The sequence below is a fragment of the Medicago sativa genome, chromosome 8 (genome assembly GCF_051527215.1).
Source record: "Medicago sativa cultivar Bolivia chromosome 8, Bolivia_mono, whole genome shotgun sequence".
In the NCBI taxonomy this organism is placed as follows: Eukaryota; Viridiplantae; Streptophyta; class Magnoliopsida; order Fabales; family Fabaceae; genus Medicago; species Medicago sativa.
In genome coordinates this window covers 77,804,347-77,827,115 of record NC_140756.1, presented here as the reverse complement: position 1 = coordinate 77,827,115, position 22,769 = coordinate 77,804,347, and the positions used below count along the sequence as shown (strand labels likewise).

The following is a 22,769-nucleotide window of genomic DNA, read 5'->3' as shown; positions in this document are numbered from 1 at the left end:
GTAGCATCGGCAATGACGACGGCCAAGACGTCGTGATTCACTTTCAGACAAACAATAAAACTTTCACGTCAAAGCTCCATTTTTGTCCTCCATTTTTACTTTTTTTAAAATAAATAAAAAAAACCTCCATGGGTCTTTACTCTTTAGTGTATTTCAACAGGGACATCAATTGAGCCAGTTTCTCTACTTCAATAATATAATAATTTGCGAAAAAAAAAGGTCTTAAAACATCAAATTTTGTTGATAAAGTATGGGTTGGTGGTGGCGGTTTTGTTGAATTTGAATGTTTTCAGAAGGTTTCTCATCTTTTGTTTTTTTCATCAAATTAAACGTGTTAATGTATCTTCACCGCCATCAAAATCGACGTTGCCATCGAAAAATTCTTCGCTTCCGACCAAAAAATGATGCAGTTGTTGTACTTGTACCTTCTCCTTCACTGCTATCGTTCCCATCCTCTCTGTTCCTTTTTTTCACACGGTTTCTCTCTTTGCTTATTTACTTTAAATGTGTATGAGGTGTCAATTTTTAATTGGATGTGACCAAATGAAATGGTATGGTCCCGTGACCATCTAAGCATTGCTCGTCTAAATCAGGAGTTTAACTAAGTGATTGAATTAGTGTAGTACTATCAGCACAAAGTTACACACACATAATTAATAAATATCAATTGAAAATTGAAAATTTCAGGAGTTTAACTACGTGATTGAATTAGTGTAGTACTATCAGCACAAAGTTACACACACATAATTAATAAATATCAATTGAAAATTGAAAATTATGGTGTTAAATTTTAGCTTTACATACCTATGGATGCTCAGATTGGATGACACATTTATTATAGCTTAATTAAGATTTTAGGCTCAAATTCAGCTTTGCGCATGCCCGCCCAAAAAAAATTAGCTTGACATAAAATACTAGTTATTGTGTACTTTCATATAATAAAATCATCAATAAATAAATCTTAAGAACTTTTTATTCAAAAGCTTTATAATTTCTCATTATAAGCTAGTGTAAATATTTTAGGTATACATCTAATTCTAAATATACAGTACTGCATTATGATAGATATCTCTTCAAAATATCTTTGTAATCATATCTTTAGAAAATCTTATAACATTATTTGACTAAAATCAATTTTAATTCAAAGTTTAAAAATACAAAACACATAAATTAAAAGAGTGTGTGTTAGAGTGTTAAAAATGAAGTGTTCATAACAATCTTTTTAAAAGAAAAGAAATGCTATGGACACACTCTTTTGAACACTCCTCACATTTCTTCTTAAAACAAATAGTCATTGTCAATTATGTCTGATTTTCATATATTCTTTGGGCCTGTTTGGTTTGGCTTCTGAGAAGCAATTCTAGCCCAAAATCAATTCTCTACAGTGCCAAAAGCAATTCTAGCCAAAAACAACGTGTTTGGTTCAGCTTTTCAGAATTGCTTTTGTCCTCCAAAAGCAATTCTCCATGAAGCTACAAATCCTAGCTTCTAGCTTTTCTAGAATCAATTCTCCTTGAACAACGTGTATAGGTTTGTATATTTTATTATTACAACACGTTATTTTACTTTATTGCCCTTTATCAATTCTCATTCTTTATCAATTCTCCCTTAGCTATGTCTATTTTAGTAATTATACATTTAAAAGCAATTCTACATAATTGCATCCAAACATAAATCATTTTGTTTAATCAATTCTACATAATTGTATCCAAACATAAATCAATTCTCTCAGAATCAATTCTGTCAGAATCAATTCTATCAGAATCAATTCTCTCATAATCAATTATATTTAAAGCTGAACCAAACGGGCACCTTGTGGTTTTATCATCCAGTTGTTTAAAATTTGACACGGATAGAGTGAATAAAGTAAAAAAAGAAAAAAGGTTTGTTGTGATATTCAGGCTTGATTTGTAGATCAATCATTAATATTCAGGTTGCATAAAGATCGTAATCGATTTCCATACTGTGAAAACAAAGCTTTGAAATGTGGGTGAAATTCCTTCGTTTAATATTTTTATCTTAAAAATTATTTTTAAAATAAATTTAGGTTTGATTGCTTAAAATTATTTTAAGGATTAAATAAATTAAACTAAGATCATTTCAAATCTGATTCAAATTTAAAATTAAGATGATTTGATAAAGAATGATAAAATTGTAAAGGGTTTAGATAAGAGATAGTAGTATAATTGAAAAAAAGAAGTTATACCAAACTTACACATTTTTCTTTGTACATAGTGTTATTATAGATTATTTATTTAATTTTATGCTTAAAGTGAATTGAGATCTTTATTTTTTATTTTTTTTTAGGTAAATGAAAAGAAGCTATTCCTAATTCAACCCATCTAGATAAGCAGACAAGCAGTACAGTCCGATTTGAATTTTTAACAAGAACAATGTTTGAACCCAACTTGATATTATCCCCAAATGAGCCACAAACCAACCATTCATTTGTATAGTCCACATCCAACGTTATCAGCAATGAACATAGACTACTTTGTTATTTTTCAGTTACATCAACTACAAACATAAACGACCAAAATAAACAAGAATCTAAAGTCATGACATTTTAATTAACATAAATAAAACAAGAAGAAACTGAACAGGACCTTTCCCGGTCTGTACAAGGAACAGAAGGATCAAATTTAGTAACCTAATAAGCTTTTGTTTCTCTGAATCCATCGCCCTTTTCCTTCAAGGTCTTTTTTCTCTTCTCCCACCAAAAAGATAGGAGTTAGGAGACTATAGATAATAAATATATCTGTAACCTTTTGAGTCCAACATGGTCAATATATGGACTATTGTAATCATCATAAACCACCTTTTTTAAGCAACACTTATGATGTTATCTCCATTTTTGAAACATGGCATTGCATGTAAATGTGTTGATGATGTCTTCCTTTGATCGGACGAGAAGGAAAGTCCGAGGGAAAGTGTTGGAGGGTCAATGGATGAACTGGAACTAGAGGTGATGTCAGACACAATGGAAGCTTTGGGATCTGAAACAACAAAAGGAATTGGATTGAATAGATTGTTGGTTTGGAAATTGTGTTTCACATTTCCTTGTCCAAGAGTGAGTTCTTCCATTGGAGTACTCTCATTAACGCCCAACTCATATACTGACATAAAAGGAAATCCATTGATTTTTCTAGCTTCGGAGGCTGCAGGGCACTGTGAAACATTATCTTGATTCTTGACCTGTTCTTCCTCCATTGGAATTGCAGATACCTGACATAAACACAAAGTTGTTCAGAATCAGATCATGTAAATTATACACTACTTAACAAAATATTAACAAAAATAAGTCAAAGAAAGTTAATATATTAAGTTCAAAATTTGTACAAAATACATCAACTTTTAGTACTCATTTTGTTTATACTTCGTAACAGAGGTTATTTCTCTATAGTCCAGATACATCAACTATTATAAGATATATATCAACTCTTGGCCAGTAAACTCTTTGAAATGCATTCAGATAACAAACATAAACCTATTAATCTTATATCACTCTCCATTCTAGTTTTGTTAGATTTCTTTACAACTACAAAGGATTTCCACACAAAAAAAAAAAAAAAAATTGCATTTCCATTCTATTTTTTTGTTTCCTTTACAATCTTTAATAGCATTGAATCAAAATTAGAAAACCAATAAATAAGAGAGAAAATTAAATCTCATTTTTGCAATACCATAATCCTACTCTATTGATTAGTAACTAATTGAATAGAGTACTTTTACTGTTTCTATAAAGAGATTGCCAGAAAAGTTACCGTGTCGGTGGTGATATCAAAGAGACTGGATCTACGGCGACGGCGATTGAGATTACTTCGGCGGAGAAAGTACTTTTGAGCATGACTTGCAACCTGCGTAGGTGTTCTTGTTTTCACATAGTTCCTTGAGATACCTCTCCAATCACCTTTTCCAACTTTCTGCAATCCAACCAAGAACAGCTTGTGCTCTTCCTCCGTCCACGGAATCCCTGATCCAAAATCAATAACGATAATCACGTTTCAATTCAATGAAAAGCGATTATAAAACAATATAATCCAGATTGAAGAGATTGATCGAATTCCAACCTCGTTTACGTTCGCGGTCGCGGTTTCTGGCGGAGTTTTGAGGAACGGCGTCATCGGCGGAGGCGTAACCGGCGGTGATAACGTCTTTGTTGATATTATCATCCTTGATGATGTTGTTGTTGTCTTGAGGTTGTTGTTCGTATTGTGAGAGATTGTTCATACTGACACTCTTTCTCATAGAATCAACGACGACTCTAACTCCGAAGAGCATGAATTCGCCGGAGACGGTGGAGTCTGCGGTGGTTGAAGCAGAAGACATCGTCGAATCGATCGTTGATTCTAGAAGAAATCGGAATATCGAAACAAGTGAGTGACTCAGCTAGAGAGAGAGAGAGAGAGAGAGAGAGAGAGAGAATAGAAAAGATAACAGAGAAATGAAGAATGAGTGCGTGGTGGTGAATATAAGAGAGACGGCAATGAGGTGGAGACCATGTGGGGTGACTAATTTTTACAATAATTTATTCATTCTTTTTTTTTTTTTTTTTATATGATAAAAAGTCATTGAAACTCAAACACAATTGTAGATGAGTCGAGTTCAAATGCGGATAAAGATGTCCTACTTGTTAATGTTTGTATTTTTTGTCGATTGAGTTAAAATTTGTTGACGTTCATTTTTTTTTGTTAGTCAACTAGTAAAGCGAGATTTTTTATTTTTAAAAGAAGTCAAATATTTCGGTGATTCAAAATTCACATATTAAGATAAACAAATAAATGTCTAAAGTTCGAACTAACACTACCTATATTTATATTATGCAATGTCTTGTCAATTAACCTAGAAAAAAGTTGTGGATTTTCAATTATGTGAATGCTATTTATTAATGGGGAATTAGTCACTTTAGTCCCTGAATGGGGAACGATTCGTCAATTTAGTCCCTGAATGCAGATAAATTGCAAAATAGTCCATGAATGTAGACTTTGTTAGTCAATTTAGTCCCTGAATGCAGACTCCGTTAGTCAATTTAGTCCCTGAATGTAGACTTCGTTAGTCACTTTAGTCCCTGAAATTGACCATGCAGGGACTGTTTTGCATATTATCTGCATTCAGGGACTAAATTGACGAATCGTTCCCCATTCAGAGACTAAAGTGACTAATTCCCCATTTATTAATACCTGGTGTGATAGCCTAACTTCGGCACATCTCGCGCCTATTTTATCATGTGTTAAATTAGATTTAGTCCCTTTTTATTATCCAAAAATAAACCCCTATGTTCTTCAGATATTTTCGGTTAGGCCACACTTGATAATTAACTTTGTCAAAATTTCGTTAAGTGGCAGTAATGTGTTTTTCCATACACCACTTCAAGGATAATATTGGAGGACTATTATTGGAAAACTTATTTGATTATAATGATATGATATGATATTGAGCAATAAGATAAAGGAACTAGATCATATGTATAAAAGAAAAAGATATAAAGCATATAGGTAAAGACATCACAAAACTTAGACAATATAAGAGCATAAAAATTGAGAAATTTTATTTTTAGACACTTACATAAATCTCACTTGTACATTTCATTTATTTATAATTTTTTTAATAACAGTATCTAATAAACACTGAATTCTTCAAACTCAACACTTTACACAAATTTCTTAAACGATGTCCACTAATAATTTATTAATAATTTTATATCATTAAGTTTCAATATTTTAATTTATAAAGGGGTGAAACCCGCATAGAAAAAAGATACATATTTGAGATACTCTTTTCATGAGATATTGATTTTCTTTTCTCCACAAGAGGAGTATATATATTATGTACTAATGCTTATGGAGTTAGGATACTCCCATCGTAGATAATCTAAGTTCTTACTTTATAATATAAATAAGGTCGATTTTGGGGAATGATAGAAATCATGGCAGCAAGTAAGAACTTGGTCACCCTTGCTAACAAATGAGCCTTATCATTTGATTTTCTTCGTACATAACTTATACAAAGGGTATGTAAGCTCATGGATATCATGCTGGATTAAATGCAGAGATAAAGTTGTGTTCATCAACTGCAGAATATTTCTCGTTTCCATATTTGATCATAGTTTTATTCTTCTCTACTGATATTTTTTGGGCAAGCAAACTTGTATTATTTCATTAACAGTATCTTACAAAATACAATCATATTTTTTTTTTTAAAAATGGATAAGAAAAAGAAAATCGTACAAAATAGAAAATGTGGAATAAATATAAAAACTTGAAAAATCAATTGAATATGTAGCTACTCTAACTAGCTTATGAACTACTAATACATTATTTATTTTAAGCCACTAATACATTAGTTTATGAGTGTCTCTTGAGCACATACTAATTCCAATGCAATACACTGGTATGTGAGACGCATCAACGCTCCATCTAAACAGATTTAGATTCTCTCAAGTGAAAATTCTCTTAAGTTTTTTTAAATGGAATTTCAAGTAGTTGTTGTATTTTAATGATGGACAGCCGAAAACCTAACACCCTAATTAATAGGTTTAACAATAAAAATCACATTTTATATAATAAATAAAATACCAAAACGAATACTATAAAAGATAATATAAGATAATATAAGGAGTACAAAATATATACATTTTTTTTGACGAGTTGATTATATAAAATATTATACTACTCCCTCCGTCCCTATATGTAAACACCCTTTTATTAGAGGGAAATGGTGGTTACATATAGGGACGGACGGAGGGAGAGGGAGTATCTTTTATGTCCCTCCTGTATACAAAATATCCTCCTTGTATTATCTTTTATGTCCCTCATAAAATATATGCACTTGACGAGTACAATGAGAATCAACATAATTTACTCAAATAAAAAGGAAAAGGACACTTTACAGCCAATCCTCGCCTGTTATTAAGCATCGATATGTTAAAAAAGAAGACATGTTGCGTTGTTGGCTCGATTCTCAAGTCCAAATGTCGTAAAATAATTGGATTTTAAGGTAGTAACAAATCACAAAGTAATAGTATGACCAAAAATGAAAAGAAAAAAAAAAAAATCATTCGTTGACCATAGGTTCTTTCAAAGATCCATCCAATTATTATGCTACACATAACCTAGGATCAAGAACTTTGTATTTTATGGAACTCGTGTCGTGTGAGTCGTGTTAGTAAAAACTAAAAAGCAATGGAGCAATTTCGAAGTTATCACACATGAAAAAGTCCTTGAGGCACAAACAACCGTGTCAAATGAAACCCTAAAAAAAAAACCGTGTCAAATTAAATCAAACGTAGAAGGGGTCGGTGCAAAAACTATGGTTGTAGTAAAATAGAACTTGACAACTTGTGAAGTTTTGATGAAAACTTAATAGAAACGCCATGAAATTTTGAATTTCAATTTTTGTTAGCATGTCCTTTTCTCCTAACCAAGAAAATTATCCTTTTACTATCGTTTCCTAGGGCAAAAGTAAAATAATATTTACACACATATATCCCAATAGAAACTAACTTCCCTTACGTTTACAAGCACACATTTTCCGTAAAAAAAATTACGTTGCATTTCAAGTCAAAAAATAACGTTTACAATTCACAAACATCTCCACCTACCCCCAAGTAGTTTTTACAATTTAAAAGTATGTGGCTAAGCTTTTTCTAAACAAATATTAATCTAGGTCACAAAGTACTTCTAGTAATTTAAATATTTATAGAGCATCACGTGATAGTGATATATCTTTACCAAGTTACCTTATAAAAAGAAAATTTTACCAAACTTACACTAGCTTTAACGATAACAATATTCCAAATTTTATAATGAGTAAATTACACTCTCATCCCCTCAAAGATGTTTGAATTACACTCCTCTCCCCTCTTATGTTGAAATATACACTCCCATCCCCTCTTATTCAAAACATATTAGAAAACTTTTCACTCCCCTCCCTTAAGAGAAGCTTGAATTACATTCTCCTCCCTCCTTATGTTAAAATCTACACTTTACTCCCTCAATATTTATTTTTTATTTCTAATAATCTAGAAAAATAATAATAATCTAACACACTTCGGAAAAAAATAGTATTGCGAGTCTATTTTAATATAATAAAAAATTGAATACAGATTTTTTGCTATTTTTTATTCACAATTTCATTAACATGTAGTTTTAAACCCTATTATAAAATATAAAACAACCCAAAATAAAATTAGAATATGTGAAAAATTACTAAAGACAATAAAGAATGGTTGTTTAAAAGTTACATTTATACTCTAAATATCATTGACATTTAAATTTAATTATCATTGACATTTAAATTATAAAGAAATGAATTAATTTTTCTTAAATGATGGTTCAAAATTAATATATATCATAAAAATGTTTATTTATGTTAAAATAGATTAAAGTGTGTGCATATTTAATTATTAATGGATGGGGTTGTAATTCAAGCATCTTATAAGGGATGGGAGTATAAATTTTATTTTTCAAGGGAGGAGAGTGTATATTTTAACATAAGAGGGGATGTGAGTGTAATTCAAGCATCTTTGAGGGGAGGGGAGTGTAATTTACTCTTTTATAATTTCATATTCTTCTTTTTAAAAAGTGACACGTTTTTTTTTGTGGTGGCCGGGGTTTGAACCCCGGACCTTGCATATATTATATATTGTCTATACCAACTGAACTAAACTCACGAGGAAAAAAAAAAAGTGACACATTTATGCTGTTGAAACATTGTTACCTAACTTTTTTTTTGAAGACATTGTTACCTAACATGAAATGTAGCACAAATCTTGTCCAAAAAATGTAGCAGAAATGGTCAAGCAGTGTTGGACTTATGGAGGAACCATAATTCGATCTCCTCATAACATGTTTTTGGGGAGAAGCTAAGATAATATTATGCGTTATAGCTCGAGTAAACGTTAGTCTCATTGTTGGTCCAAACTCCAAAGGATCAAAACCGGAGTTTATAGTATATACATTGAGTCACTAACAAAGATATATAGATCTAGAAATTTTGAGTAATGAAAGCAAAAACAAATACTATAAATATGTATTTAGATAAAAATACATCGTTGTATAGGTGATAAATACAATAATTAGTCAATAAAATTTTGAGAGGGAAATGCTTAATTTTTAGTGAGAGTAAAAAATTCTATTCGATAAGTTGTAAACAAAATAATTAAGTTAGTAGGATGTCTTCCCTAGAGCTACTTGGACTCGTGCGTGATGAGTAGGTAGGTCAAGTATGTAGACATCACATATATCAAATGGGTCATGTATATACACATCAAATATATCAATTAGATTGAAATCATATACATACACTCCTGCTTAATAATAAATCACGAGATACTTAACTTTTGAGAGAATTGTATTGCAGAATGAGAGAGGAGATTTGAATCTATGGTGGTTAGCTTTGCTTTAGTTTTCTTGTGTAAAATTGTGTTTTCGTTGGTTGTTGTTGTTTGTTTGGGTTAGTCCGTGTGTTCATTCATAGTTTGCCAAGTTAGCCGTGATCTTGTAGATGTATAAGTCAGGAGCAAATCCGGTGCTTAATTTTTTTTATTTGTTTGATTATGCATTAATTCTGTACTTTACCCCGATAGTGGGTATACCCCAATAGTGGGTAGTGTTCTACACATGGTGTAATATTTGGCTTTCTAGCTATTTTATTGAATGAAATATCTTCTTTGACCAAAAAAAAAAAAAAACTTTTGAGGTAATTAAAGTATCATTATTTTGGTGTTGGTGTTTTAAAATTATCCTATAAATAATGTTTGTAAAACAATGATACCAAAAAGTGGTAAATTAATAAGAGACATTTTTCGTAGAAAAATAATTAATCTTACAACTTAGAACAAAAAGACTTATATTGAAAAACACTTTTTTTTCTTTCAAAAAAGACTTAATTATACTTAGAGAAAATCTATATAATGTTTTGCTTGGTGATTTCCAATCAACTTCTTAACAATTTCGGTATAATTTGACCAAATAGCTAAAGAGTAAAGGACATATTGTCCACATTGAGCTGCAGGAGACAAGCTCACAGTAGAATCCATTTTCTAATTTCCACTAATGAACTCAAACACATGGCCTCCTCAGTTATTATCTTTTAATCACAAAAGATTAGAGGCCACATGCATGCATTGAAACTAAATCTTAAATCTTTTCATCTATCAGATCAATGGTCAACCTTACACCATTTTTAGCAACTTGCCACTAAACTATTATTTAAACATTAAATATGTCCATTAACCGTATATTAAATTAAACTCTCACATGATCAACACCCTAATAATTTTGTTAGATTAGTACTACTAGCAGTTAGTATAACACTTATAATAAATAAACAACTGCCCCCAGTTTTATATTTTATACGCTGGTTGTTTAATCATATATAGAAAAGGGACAAAGAAGATATTATTTTAGTTGCAAAGATAATGTTAATGAAAAGGATTGCATTATATTCATTATTTATGTGGAAGAAGTAGAATATTTTTGTCTTAACCATATGCTTTTCAGGAGAAAAAGACCTCGTTCATTTAAAGTTCGGTCAAGTAATGAATAAAGTTTGTTTAAAAATTGTTTAAATAAAGAATTTAAACTCAAATTTTTTAAATGATTCGTCTTTAAATGAAATTCTTTGACAACTAACCTAATCAGTCGTTTAAGAAATATAATATGGTAGCTAAGTGTCGCACAAGTCTTAGCTAAACTGATAAAAATATCAAAAAATTTAGACCAACGTTATAATCAAGATTTAAACATGATATTTTCACTCTGTGTCTGTGAGTTTACGATGACTTTTCTATTTTGTCTGTCTAAAAAAAAGAATATGGTAGCTTACTAAACATATTCATTAATATGATTGGTCATAAATAGGGTTGGGAATAGGCCAGGCCGGCCTACAGGGGCCTACGGCCTGGCCTGTTTTGGCCTGGCCTGGCCTGGCCTGTTTAGTAGATAGGCCTAGGCTTAGGCTTTTTAAAAAGCCTGTTTAGTTAAATAGGCCAGGCTTAGGCTTCCAGAAAAGCCTGTTAAGCCTAATAGGCTGGCCTATTAATACTATTTATTAAAAAATGTTTTTTTATATTAAAATAATTGCATATATTAAAAATATAAATATCTTTTTCTCTATCTAGTAGTCCCATAATAGGCTTTGTTGTTATAGACTTTTAAGTAGGCTTTAATCTAGTTAAAATTTACTTGTAGTTAAATAGGCTTTTAAGTAGGCTTTAAGGCTTGTTTAGCTTATTTAGTAGGCTAAATGAACTATTTGATGGCCTTAATATAAAGTAGGCCTGTAAGTAGGCTTTCAGGCCAGTCCAGACTTTTAAATAGGCCAGGCCAGGCCAAGAAAAACGGCCTATGATAGGCCATAGGCCAGGCTTAGGCCTGTAAATTTTTTCGTAGGCCAGGCTCAGGCCTATCAAAGCCTGGCCTGGCCTGGCCTATTCCCATCCCTAGTCATAAAGATTATCAAGGGATGATTTTTTTTGTTATCCCTTCGACCCAGGTACAACTCTTTTTTGCTATAAAATAAAACATAATTGTGTGATATTGATTCACTACTAGATCAGCACCGTTCGTGGTGGGGTGCAACTGTGAATGGAGGATAAGCCTCGGATAAGGCATTGTGGGGTTCCATTATCTCATTTTGTGATTTTCTGTCCTTTTCTTGTAAAATCAAATCAATCAAAATTCCTGACTCTATTTACAAAGTTGCATCTAAGTTAACGAAAAGGTTCAATACAGCTTTTGATTCCCTTCATTCTTCTAGAGTTATCTTTTATTTTCCTCAGTTTACATTGTTTGTTTGAATAATGAGAGTGACATACTTTTCACATGCATTTTTTCAATAATATTTGATATTGATTAAAATTCATATGAATTTCATCAAATTTATATATGATTTAGTGGGATCTATGTAAATTTTAATTGATAAAAAAAAGCTTGCTAAAAAGTGTATGTTAAAGAATATAATGTTATCATCACTTTTCTATTTGCCTCTAAATCGAAAAAGGAAAAAAAGACATTTTTTAAGAGAAATCGAATTCAATAATAGGTAGAGGAATAAAATTTTCGATTTCCTTTCCTTGGATCATTACGAATTTGACATGATCGGCGAAACAATGTTACTTCTAGAAGTGCAGAAAAGAGTCTCGATCACAGCAAAGCAAAACAACAAAGTCTCTATTCGTCCACACGAACGGTGCTCCTCTGGTTCCCGATGCTAGCCAAGCGATCAGAGCCTAGAAGTGCAGAAAAGAGTCTCGATCACAGCAAAGCAAAACAACAAAGTCTCTATTCGTCCACACGAACGGTGCTCCTCTAGTTTCCGATGCTAGCCAAGCGATCAGAGGTTCAGAAGAATTAGAGTTTTTAAAACCTGCAACCGCTTACTTCAGCACAAGATTTCTATTTATAGAACTCTAGTGTGTTCTGCAAGTAAGAAATCACTATTGGGCTTTCTCGTAAGCCCATTAACTCATTTAGCCATTTGCTAACTAATTAGCGTTATTGCCTAAACGGGGTGAAGATCCTCTCCATTTATTATCCTCTCCATTTCTACCATTTGGAGAGATAAAGACACATAAAAAAATCAAAAGTAATTAATCATGGTGGGACCCACTTTATGGTAGGACCCACTACCTATTTTATGTGTCTATCTCTCTCCAAATTGCATACTTCCATTTATTTCCTAAATGGAGAGGATCTTTACCCGCCTAAACGCACCCATCTTATAAGTCTTACTTATAATTATCCTTTTGACCGTTCTTTTGTGTGTGACCTTATAATTTCTTGTCACATTGACAATAATATTTAATCTTATATTTAATATTATAAACAATGATCGGTATCTAGCAACACATCATTGCTACCCAAGTGACAAGAATGTCAAGTGATCTGACGAAACCTTTTCCATGATAATGTTCATGTGTACAATTACTCCTTTGTCCTCATATCTATATTGATCACATGACATAGATTAGGGGTGTCAAAAATACAGATGCTCATGGATACCTGCGGGTAAAATCTGTCATGGACACGGGGCGGGTAGCTAAATGGGTATCCACGTGTATAATAAACGAGTATTTGACTACCCGTTATTATATGGATCCAAACACAGATTTAATTGTTCCCGTGCCTGATAATAAATTAAATAGATTACTAAAATATCCTTATATATCTTACTACTTAAAATTGTCACCTCATTGTCTTGTTGATTATTTGGATTTTGATTTAGAGATTTATATGTTTTTATTTCATAAATTGGGAAGTCAAATGAAGTTATTGAAGTTTGGAATGCATGTGAAATTTAGATGTTTATTTGAATGTTTTTATGCTTTTATTTTACTTCAAGAATTTGTATGGTTTATGTAAGAATCATAAATTTTCCATGGATTATGTATGAAATTTTTAATGGATTATGTATGAATTTGTATGGTTTATGTAAGAATCATAAATTTTCCATGGATTATGTATGATTTATGAAATTTTTAATGGATTATGTATGAATGTTTAAAAGTTGAAATTTTTTGGTAATTAAAAAAAGTTATTCTTAGTACCAAGAAATAAATGAATTCAAAAATTCACGGGTACCAATGAATACCCATGGATACCTCGATATCCACGAGTACCCGCATACAGGGGCGGATCTATATAGAGGTGAGGGTGTGCACCTGCACACCCTGAAATTTCAAAATTTGCACATATAACCTTATATTTTTTGCACTTTGCATACCCTGAAAATTTCTCTTTGCACCCGTGGTTCACTATTCTGTCACAAAGAAATAAAAAACTGAAGTAAGAAGTGAAGGTGAATCGTAACCCAGCATACTGGAAGGAGAAGTGGAAGGAGTATAAAACTAGAAATGAACCAGAGAAGAAGATGAGGGAGGCGGCAACTTTTGTTTTAATGATTAGCCAACAATTAACTAGGGTTTTGTATGTATCTTATTCATGGACTTGGGTCAAATGTTACTTTGGGCCAAGAGTGGACTTTAAGAGATGTTTCCTTTTCTTACCCCGTATGTAACTTATAAGCATTCTTTTGGATTTTTATTTGACAAAAGTACTCTTTTGGATAAATTAAAAGATGGAAAATAGTTATTATTATCGATATTATTATGTATACTCATTGTATGTACTACTATATATTAGTGTAGGGTTTTGTAAAATATATATACATATATATAATGGTGTAGGTTTTTTCTTCTAAATGTATCCTTTGTTTATTTTTTATTTATTTATAATTTTACTTAATAAACCAATTTTCTAATTTTAGATCAAATCCAAAATAATATACGTATAATTCAAATTTAAATAAAAAAATAGTAATTAATATAAAAGAAAAGTAATTTTGACAAGAAAAAAAAATGATTGAATTTGCAAAGTTTGAACTACATGAATTTTTTTTGCACCCCCTGGGCCAGGGTCCTGGATACGCCACTGCCCGCATAGTGGGTACCCACGAGGGTACGGGGCGGGCAAGGGTATCATATTTATCCAATGGAGCGGGGGCGGGTATCATACTGTTCGTACTCATGGGTACCCATTGACATCCATAGCATAGATTTTGTCACCCTTGTATGGATCAATATTTATATTTCTTGATCCTGAAATATACTGAATAACGAATAAGCCCGATATATCATATTGACTTAATTCAACATGATCTTGCAATTTTACAGTCATATTTCATCAAGAGGCCTAAAGATATATCTCATGTTATGAGGAGGGACAAATCTCATCTAGGACACTCAAGTCCCTCAACATGATTCGTCAAGTACCCATTAACCAACGTTATGGTTATCATGTTAAAGACAACGTTTAAATGACAATAAAGCACTTGAGTCCACATCTAGGGATCATAGTAGTTTCAGGTCTAAGAGTGAACATCTTTAAATAAACAATGTGATCAAAGTTTAAATAGACTAACGAACATGAATTTTTAGGAATTTTGACTATATATTGTATCATATTTCAGTTCTAGTTTATAATATTAAATTACTGGAAAAGTTAACAAATTAACAATTTAATTCAAAGTATAAAATATAATATATTAATAAATAATAATAGTCATATTTACTTAAATAGGTCAGCTTAAAAGACTTTTTAAATGATCTGTAGCCTTACCTTTTAAGCTAAATATGTTTTTAAAAAAACTTAGGTCTTCTCTATTTAAGAAAAAAATCAGGTATATCGTAGATTAAACCATAGACCCTGTAAGCCCATCATGCATATTCCCACCCCTAATTTGCACACATCAAATATTTTTCAACTACTCATAAATTAGATAAACATGAACAAATCCTTATCTTGGGGATGCCTGCCAAAAGTAACCACCACACCAAATTATTCAACTCAATAAATCCTACAACATTGCACACCAAGGTTTGTGTACATCAAATACAATTACTTTCTTATGTTGTATAGTACTCCCCCTCTTGAGTACAATTTAGTTAACCTATCATAGTAAATCAAATACAATTATGGAGTATATTATAACAAATTAATTACAATTTGTAGCATTTGATATATTTATTACATATATTTTTGCGAGTGAACTGATGCGAGGAGCATATGATTATACCAGAACAAACCCTTCCATCACTGTAATAGCCTTCCCACGCAAAAACACTCTTTGTTTTTGCTCATCAATGTGAATATTGAGAACTCCCCCTCTTGTTGATGTCTGCACAAATGTAAACTATACATTAATACACCATTGACAAATAAGCAAATATAACACTTATTGTGTTACAAAGAAGAGTGCCTGGTAAGCCTTTAAATCACACTTTCCCAGCTTCTTACTCCAATAGGATGCCATTCCTAAATGTGCAGTGCCACAAACAGGATCCTGAAAGGAAATATATTGACAACATTATCTGATTTATCCTATTTTCATATATTGAACCTTAGCTTACTTGAGTTTTCTATTGATAGTTTAGAAAACATTGGCAATGCAATTGGAGGAACATTATGATCATAATTTTCAATTATTTAATTACCTCATTGATTCCAATTTTTGGACAGAAGAATCGGCTGTAGAAGTCAAATCCCGACCCAGGAGGTGCAACTCCTGAAACACTTACTCCCCTTACAGGTAATTTAAAAATTGCATCAAAATGTGGTTGTACTTCTGTCACATTCTTTGCGGATGCAACCACAACCTAGAAGAAAACAAAACATCCAAAACCAAAAGGAAAAAACTAATATATTTGCAAGGACTAAGAAAACAAACAAAAAATTAGAGGAACTACATAAAAAAGTTGTATATTTAAAAGAACCAAAGACGTTAAACCTATTTTTTTTAACTTAAGTTAATAACAAAAGAAAATATATATGTAGTAAAAAAAAACATATTTTAAATTGTTATTCATATGGTAATGCTAGATATAATAGATAAAGAAGAAAGCGGATTGATTAGTAGGAATTACAAGCAAGTCATCTTGAATCTCTGTCCTCTTCACATCAACAATGGAAGCCTCACTCAATACTCCAGAAATAAGTGAAATATCATCAAATTTTAGTTCTGAAATTGGGTCAGCAGGAAAATCCAGTTCAACATAAAATACATCCTTAGCTTCATGGCTTTGGAAATTCTTCATGCCACTAGTACTATCATTGATCGATGAGATCTTTTTAGCAGTTAACATTCCAGATTGTGTCATAAATTCAACAACATCGTTGTCCACTAAACCAGATGAAAAAGCCACATGTGCAGCTGCTAATGTGGCGTGGCCACAAAGATTATCCTGTATTACATATATGATTTCGATAATAATGTTAACAATGGTTAAAAAAAATGTTTCCGAAGAGAAATTATTATTAATAACTCTGTCATTTTACAATTTGTCTCAACAGAAACTTGGACTACAGAGTTAAGCTCTTGCCAGAAAATTGACATCTCTTGGACATGTTAACAATGGTTTAATGTTTTGTGTGGTAAATTCTTGTCCAACTAAACATCTGTGTTTTGTGTGGTAAATGAGTAAATCAGGTAATTGAAATTCTAACACCGCTTTTCAATCAATTTATGTATATCATTTGAAATTTTAAATGAGTTTTCGCAGGAATGTTTATAATAATTTTATAATAATCTATTCTAAAAAATTAGAATTTTTTAATAAAACATAAATTAAATATGAATTTTTATGTTTTTTGCGCTTAAAATTTCATATTTAATTCATGTTTTATTAAAAAATTCTAATAAAAGATTCTTATAATATTTTAAATATTTCTCCAAAAATTCATTCAAAAATTTAAAGGGTACACATGACCTAACTTAAAAGCAAGGACTAAAAGCGTGGACAGAAAATTTTTAAGAGACTAAAATCAAAGGAAAATTTTAGCGAGACTAAAACAAAAAGTTGAAATATTTATAAGGACTCAAATCATATTTAACCCTTTATTTTTTAACTAATTGATGACTATATTCTAAGTAATTGACCAATGAAAAGCATTTATCTTGCGTATAATTATAACCAGTGTATAATAATTTGCTTCATTCCTTAAAAAAAAAAAATTGCCTCAAAATGCACAAGCTTTTGAAAATATATATGCAGTACTAATAAAATACATACGATATATTTTAACATGACTATTGAAATACTATATTTTAACCAATGAAGTAAAAAGTATTCATGTATATAGTGTATGAGTTATACAAATTATAATTTTGTTGAAATATTTACGCAGAAGATATTGAAATTATGCAGTACTAATGAAATAAATATAATATTTCTTTTTTAACTTATTGATTAGTGAAAGATGATCAATTTTAATTAATAGATAGTGAACAAAATTTGTCTCTTGTATGGTTATTTCTGTTTTAATTAATTGATTTGTGAAAGGTCATTTTTTAACTAATTGACAAGTGAAAAAATTTGTTGTGTGAATTGTTTATACAGTAAATTATTTTTTTTGACAAGGTTTATACAGTAAATTATAATTAATGTATTAAAATTTTGTTGATTTTTTTTACATGATATTCGAAAACATCGTACTGATGAAATATATATTTTGCTTTTAAATAATTGGAAGAGAGAGTAATAAGTAAAGAGTGGGGATACATTGTGTTGGAAATTAGATAAAAACTCATATAAAGCAAAATTAACAGTAACTAATAATTAAAGTGATCAAACAAACACATACAATAAAATAAGATAAAGGAAAGGAAGAAGAGCACAACGATATTTGTTTACTGAGTTCGACCAAAATTGATCATCTATGTCGGGGTGGAGAGAGCACATCTTCAATCCACTATAAAAGAGTCTCTTACCCTTCAACAATAATCATTAATTTTAACTTTTTCCCAATCTTTTCTCTTGAAGAAGAGACTCGATAATTTCACTCACAAAGGTGTTTCAAATGTTTTCCAACCCTAGGGAATAACCTAAAAGCACTCAATTCTTAGCATTTACTCTTCTAAGAAATTCTCTTTTTTTTATAAACCCTAGTTTGCCCCGCTTCCACCTCTTAGTCTCCTATTGCTGAAGAGAAGCCACAAACATACAGGGACCACTTAGTCGAGCAAAAAAAAACAAAAATTCGCAAAAAAAAGTCTTGCAGAAGATGTGTCCCACCCCGCGGAAGCCACAGTGGCGCGCGCACACCCAAAGGAGGCATTAGATCTGTCAAAACGGGCTAGCCCGTTAAGCCCGATTAGTTGTAGGGTTTGGGTCTTAAATTTTGAGCCCAAATTTTTATAGGGCTTTTTAGCCTGGCCCTAAATAGCCCCGTACTCGTTTGGGCTAGTCCGCATGGGCCGCGGGTAGCCTGTTAGCCCGCATAACAAAAACAATCTTATATATTATATATATATTTTATATAATTATTTACTTAGTTGATTATTAAAGTAAAAAATAAAAGTGAAAATTCAATGAATTACCACACAAATATAAAAGTAATATAAAATTATATTTACTCGTTTCGTTACTTATAATTTTAAAGATCGAATATATAAATATCTATAACCATAAAGTACGTAATTTATTTAAAATTGCTTTCTTCAACGTTTGTACAAAAATGTTTACAATTTATTTTTTTGTGCTAGGCATTATTTAAACATATTAAAAATATATTACTTATAAGAAATTTTATTACAAGCCAGCTCGTGGCCCGTGTAGGGCCGGGCTCGGGTAGTATTTTTCAAGTCCGTATTTCAATCAGGCTTTTTGGCCCGACCTAATAAAGCACAAAGCCCATTAGGGCCAACCCTAAATGGGCTGGGTAGCTCGTTTTGGCAGCTCTAAGAGGCATGCTTGAAATGCCTCATGGCCTCTCTCGGGCGCCGCGGGGAAACCTTTGTAGCAACCAATAGTTTTTAACTGGGATTTTAAGGCACTATCAACACGTTGACTCCAAAAATAACTTTGAGATGAGTTACCTTTGTTTAATAACTCATTATAAACAATGAATTTCACTAATCCAAACATAAAATCCAAAATTCTTTTTTTTGAAAGAATAAAATCCAAAATTCTTATTGAGTAGATTAATATAATTTTTTTTATATATATTTTGAAACTATTTGATACATCGCTAAATAGTTTCAAATTAATGTATTACCAAGCTTTTAAAAAACATACGCAAATATCAATTACTTGATTACATACCTACGAATTTCAGATTTATATAAAACTTTGTATGTTTGGTCATGAGTATATACGAAAATAATCAAAAGTTGAATTAGTGAAAAGCATTGTTTATAATGAGTTATTAAGCTGAGTAACTCATCTAACAATTACTTATGAAGTCAATACATTCCATTCTTAAGTAGATGTAATAGCACCAACAATTGATTGGTTCAAGTGATAAGAGACTTAGACCCCTTAAACAAGTGGTCAGGGTCTCGATCTTCCAACTCTTGTGTATTGAAAAAAAAAATGTTAAAAAATGAGAATTCATTTTGTGTACCCCAGAAGTATCTCGAAAAAGATAAGTTAATGTTATACAGTGGTGGAAACTAAACTTCGTACCGATAGCATAGCATGGTAACCATACAAAATAAAGTAGATGTAATAGTAGTTAATGGAAATAAAAATCGAGGTGTGTTGGTCGCGTGTAGAAATAATAATCAGAGAGAATGCTAAAGTATTGTATCGTGAATTTGAAGTTAATTTTTTTTTTTTTTACCAATTGAAGTTATAAAATTTTGGGTGTTAATCATAAACAGTACCTCGACTATAGGACTAAACCATCTAAGATGAAAACGGGGGATCTCGGTTCCTTGTTGAATGGGAATCAAATAACAAGTCATAGAGATATTGAACTCAGCTGCTAATGCTTGCAACCATTCATCATCCCTCTCTTCTTCTAACAAACACACTGCTGCAGGGTTTCCCTTAAACGCTGACTCAGTGAAAGCATCCACCTGCATATACAGTAACTATTTCAATAATAATTAATAACAACTCAACAAAATGCATGCATTAGAACTCAAACAAATAATAAACATACCACATAGTATTTCATGGGTTTCTTTGACATGCTCTATGCTATAATTTGATGGGTTTCTTTGACATGCTCTATGCTATAAATGAACACAATCTTCTCCTTAACATGCTCCATATATAGTATGTGTTTGTCTTGTCTGATATAAAGGTGTGAGATTCGGTGGATCCAATTCTAAGAGATCTTTGCAAAATCCATTTGCATGTATGCTTTATGCTTAGAACCAGTGGCGGAGCCAGAAATTTTAGATTGTGGGGGCAGTATTCACCAAAAATTTATGGCTTCTACCTATATTATGCAATTGTCCCTAATATAATTTCTGGTTCCTACATATATTATGTAATGTCTCTATTTCCACTCATAATTAAGAATAGTGCAATTATTAGTGTACAATTAGAAAAAGTAATTAAGATTGCATTAAAAATTGAAATGATCATTTAATTTAAAACAAAATTTTATTACAAATGAATCACTCATAGCACAAAAAATATATATTATGATTTTTTTTTTGGTCAAATAGGTTGGTAATTTGAGCTCACACATTTTAAATATGGAGAAGTTGGGTGTTCGGAATTCAAAACACGACTCCTACATATATTATGCAATGTCCCTAATAATTGAGCTAAACTCACGGGAAAATATATCATGATTAATGGATCAATTTATCAATAATTGAGATATTAAATAATTTTACTAATTTTACTTTGATAATATAAGTTTTTTTTTACTAACTAATGGGGGCATGAAGTAGGCTTAACACTATTACTAGTATTAGAATTAGAATATTTGTGGAGGCACATGCCCACACAAGGGCATATGTAGCTCCGCCCACTGTTTTCGAATTGGTTCTCTAATCCCCTTGCATGCATGCTTTATGATTAGAATTTAGAACCAACGTTTATAATGGGTTCAAGTATCCTTTGTACCATCATTAATTCATTTTAGGGTTTGTCTAACTTCTAACATGTGCAATATTCTTTTATATATGAAAAAAATAAAGGAAATTCTTTGATACCTATAGTTTGGTACTGATACATTGTAAGCAAAAAAGGATAAGGCTTCAAACTCTACTTTCTTACTGTGTGATGTTGATTCAGTAGAGTGCGGTTCGTGTGTGGTGGGGGTGCAACCTTGAAGGCATCGGATAAGGCTTTGTTCTACCATATCATTCTGTTATTTTCCGGTTCTTTAAGCTTGTAAATTAATCAGTCGCAATTCTTGACTATATATAACAAAAAGGTCCAATACAACTTTTGATTCCCTTCTTTTTTTTTGGCGGTGTCCAGGATTAGAACCTCAAACCTTACATATATTATGCATTGTCCTTAGTAACTGAGCTAAACTCACGGTGACAGTTTTTGATTCCCTTCATTATTAATTCTGAAATATCTTTATTTTATTCCTTTAATTATTTGTTTAATTTATATTATCCCTTTGCTACTATATGTGTTAGAACATAAGTAACAGACGATTAAAGAAACAAATGTAAAAGACAATGAACATGATCGATCTATTAATTGTTCTCGCAGTTCGATTAATGATGTCTACCTTTACAATTATAGTATTGTTTAATTTCAATGATGAGTGCTTGAACTTGCCACTAATGATTGGTTTGATCAACATATCATCTGCTTTCTCTTATGAACATTTTCAAGTAATATCTGTCCAAATACAATTAACTCTTTGATATCGTGAAAACTAACAATATATTTGGTCTTGGCATTATACACTTGATTGTTTGACAAATAAATAAAATTCTGACTATCACAATGCAACTGAATTCCACCTTGTTTAATATTCAAATTTCTCACCAATCTTGTAAGCCATAAGTCTTCTTTGGAAGCTTCAGCTGCTGTCATGTACTCTGCTTTAGTTGTCGACATGTCCACGATGGGTTGAAATGATGATAATTTAGCTGCAAAGATAATGATATATAATGTTAGTAATTTGTTGTTAGATTAGATTTTCTCATTTGTTCGAGTTTGAACCCAGTATCTCCAACTCCTTATATTTTAACTCAAATCAGTTGAGTTACCCAAACCCCAAAAAAATTGGTATTTAATACAAACATGAATGCTAACAATTTTTATTTAATATCTTTAAGTATTTCATAATATTACCAATTTAATTTTTTATATATAATTACTGCAATGTTACGTGTGACATGTGTGAATACACATGTCTTTTACTAGCTAATAAATATTAAGGTTTCCGTGTTTTCACTTTTTTATTTTCTGTAGTGTTTGTGTTAGATTTTTTAAAAATCCATTTTCTTAAAAAAAAAAAAAATCATTTTTAGCTTTAAAAATGAAACACTATTCCAAGTAGCTT

The 22,769-nt window shown here is 31.1% G+C and overlaps 2 protein-coding genes across 3 annotated transcripts; both read right to left on the bottom strand.

The window, feature by feature from the left end:
* Window positions 1-2,425: 2,425 nt before the first annotated feature.
* Window positions 2,426-4,446, bottom strand: LOC146901802 (Homeodomain-like superfamily protein). The gene is made up of 3 exons (XM_085738472.1): window positions 4,071-4,446; window positions 3,765-3,973; window positions 2,426-3,225 (listed from the first exon to the last, which is right to left on the bottom strand). Exons 1-3 carry the CDS (start codon window positions 4,327-4,329, stop codon window positions 2,824-2,826), a joined length of 870 nt encoding a protein of 289 aa, XP_085594598.1. The 5' UTR covers window positions 4,330-4,446; the 3' UTR covers window positions 2,426-2,823.
* A 10,853-nt stretch (window positions 4,447-15,299) lies between these two features.
* LOC146901801 (uncharacterized) lies at window positions 15,300-20,599 on the bottom strand. 2 transcript variants are annotated; one of them, XM_085738470.1, is made up of 6 exons: window positions 20,445-20,599; window positions 20,164-20,373; window positions 16,424-16,741; window positions 15,995-16,156; window positions 15,760-15,843; window positions 15,300-15,678 (listed from the first exon to the last, which is right to left on the bottom strand). In XM_085738470.1, exons 1-6 carry the CDS (start codon window positions 20,472-20,474, stop codon window positions 15,571-15,573), a joined length of 912 nt encoding a protein of 303 aa, XP_085594596.1. In that variant the 5' UTR covers window positions 20,475-20,599; the 3' UTR covers window positions 15,300-15,570. The 2 variants fall into 2 exon arrangements, with proteins under 2 accessions (XP_085594596.1, XP_085594597.1); XM_085738471.1 differs by having other exon boundaries at window positions 20,164-20,358; window positions 20,445-20,593.
* Window positions 20,600-22,769: the final 2,170 nt, after the last annotated feature.

What these genes read in the sequence shown, in the direction of transcription:
- LOC146901802 (XM_085738472.1), bottom strand. Translation starts at nt 4,329, where the DNA reads ATGTCTTCTGCTTCAACCACCGCAGACTCCACCGTCTCCGGCGAATTC. An exon ending in CGACCGCGAACGTAAACGAG is followed by an intron (nt 3,974 to 4,070) that starts GTTGGAATTCGA and finishes ATTTTGGATCAG; the next exon opens with GGATTCCGTGGACGGAGGAA. An exon ending in TTGATATCACCACCGACACG is followed by an intron (nt 3,226 to 3,764) that starts GTAACTTTTCTG and finishes TGTTTATGTCAG; the next exon opens with GTATCTGCAATTCCAATGGA.
- LOC146901801 (XM_085738470.1), bottom strand. Translation starts at nt 20,474, where the DNA reads ATGTCAAAGAAACCCATGAAATACTATGTG. An exon ending in AACCCATGAAATACTATGTG is followed by an intron (nt 20,374 to 20,444) that starts GTATGTTTATTA and finishes TTATTGAAATAG; the next exon opens with TTACTGTATATGCAGGTGGA. An exon ending in GTGATTTAAAGGCTTACCAG is followed by an intron (nt 15,679 to 15,759) that starts GCACTCTTCTTT and finishes ACATTTGTGCAG; the next exon opens with ACATCAACAAGAGGGGGAGT.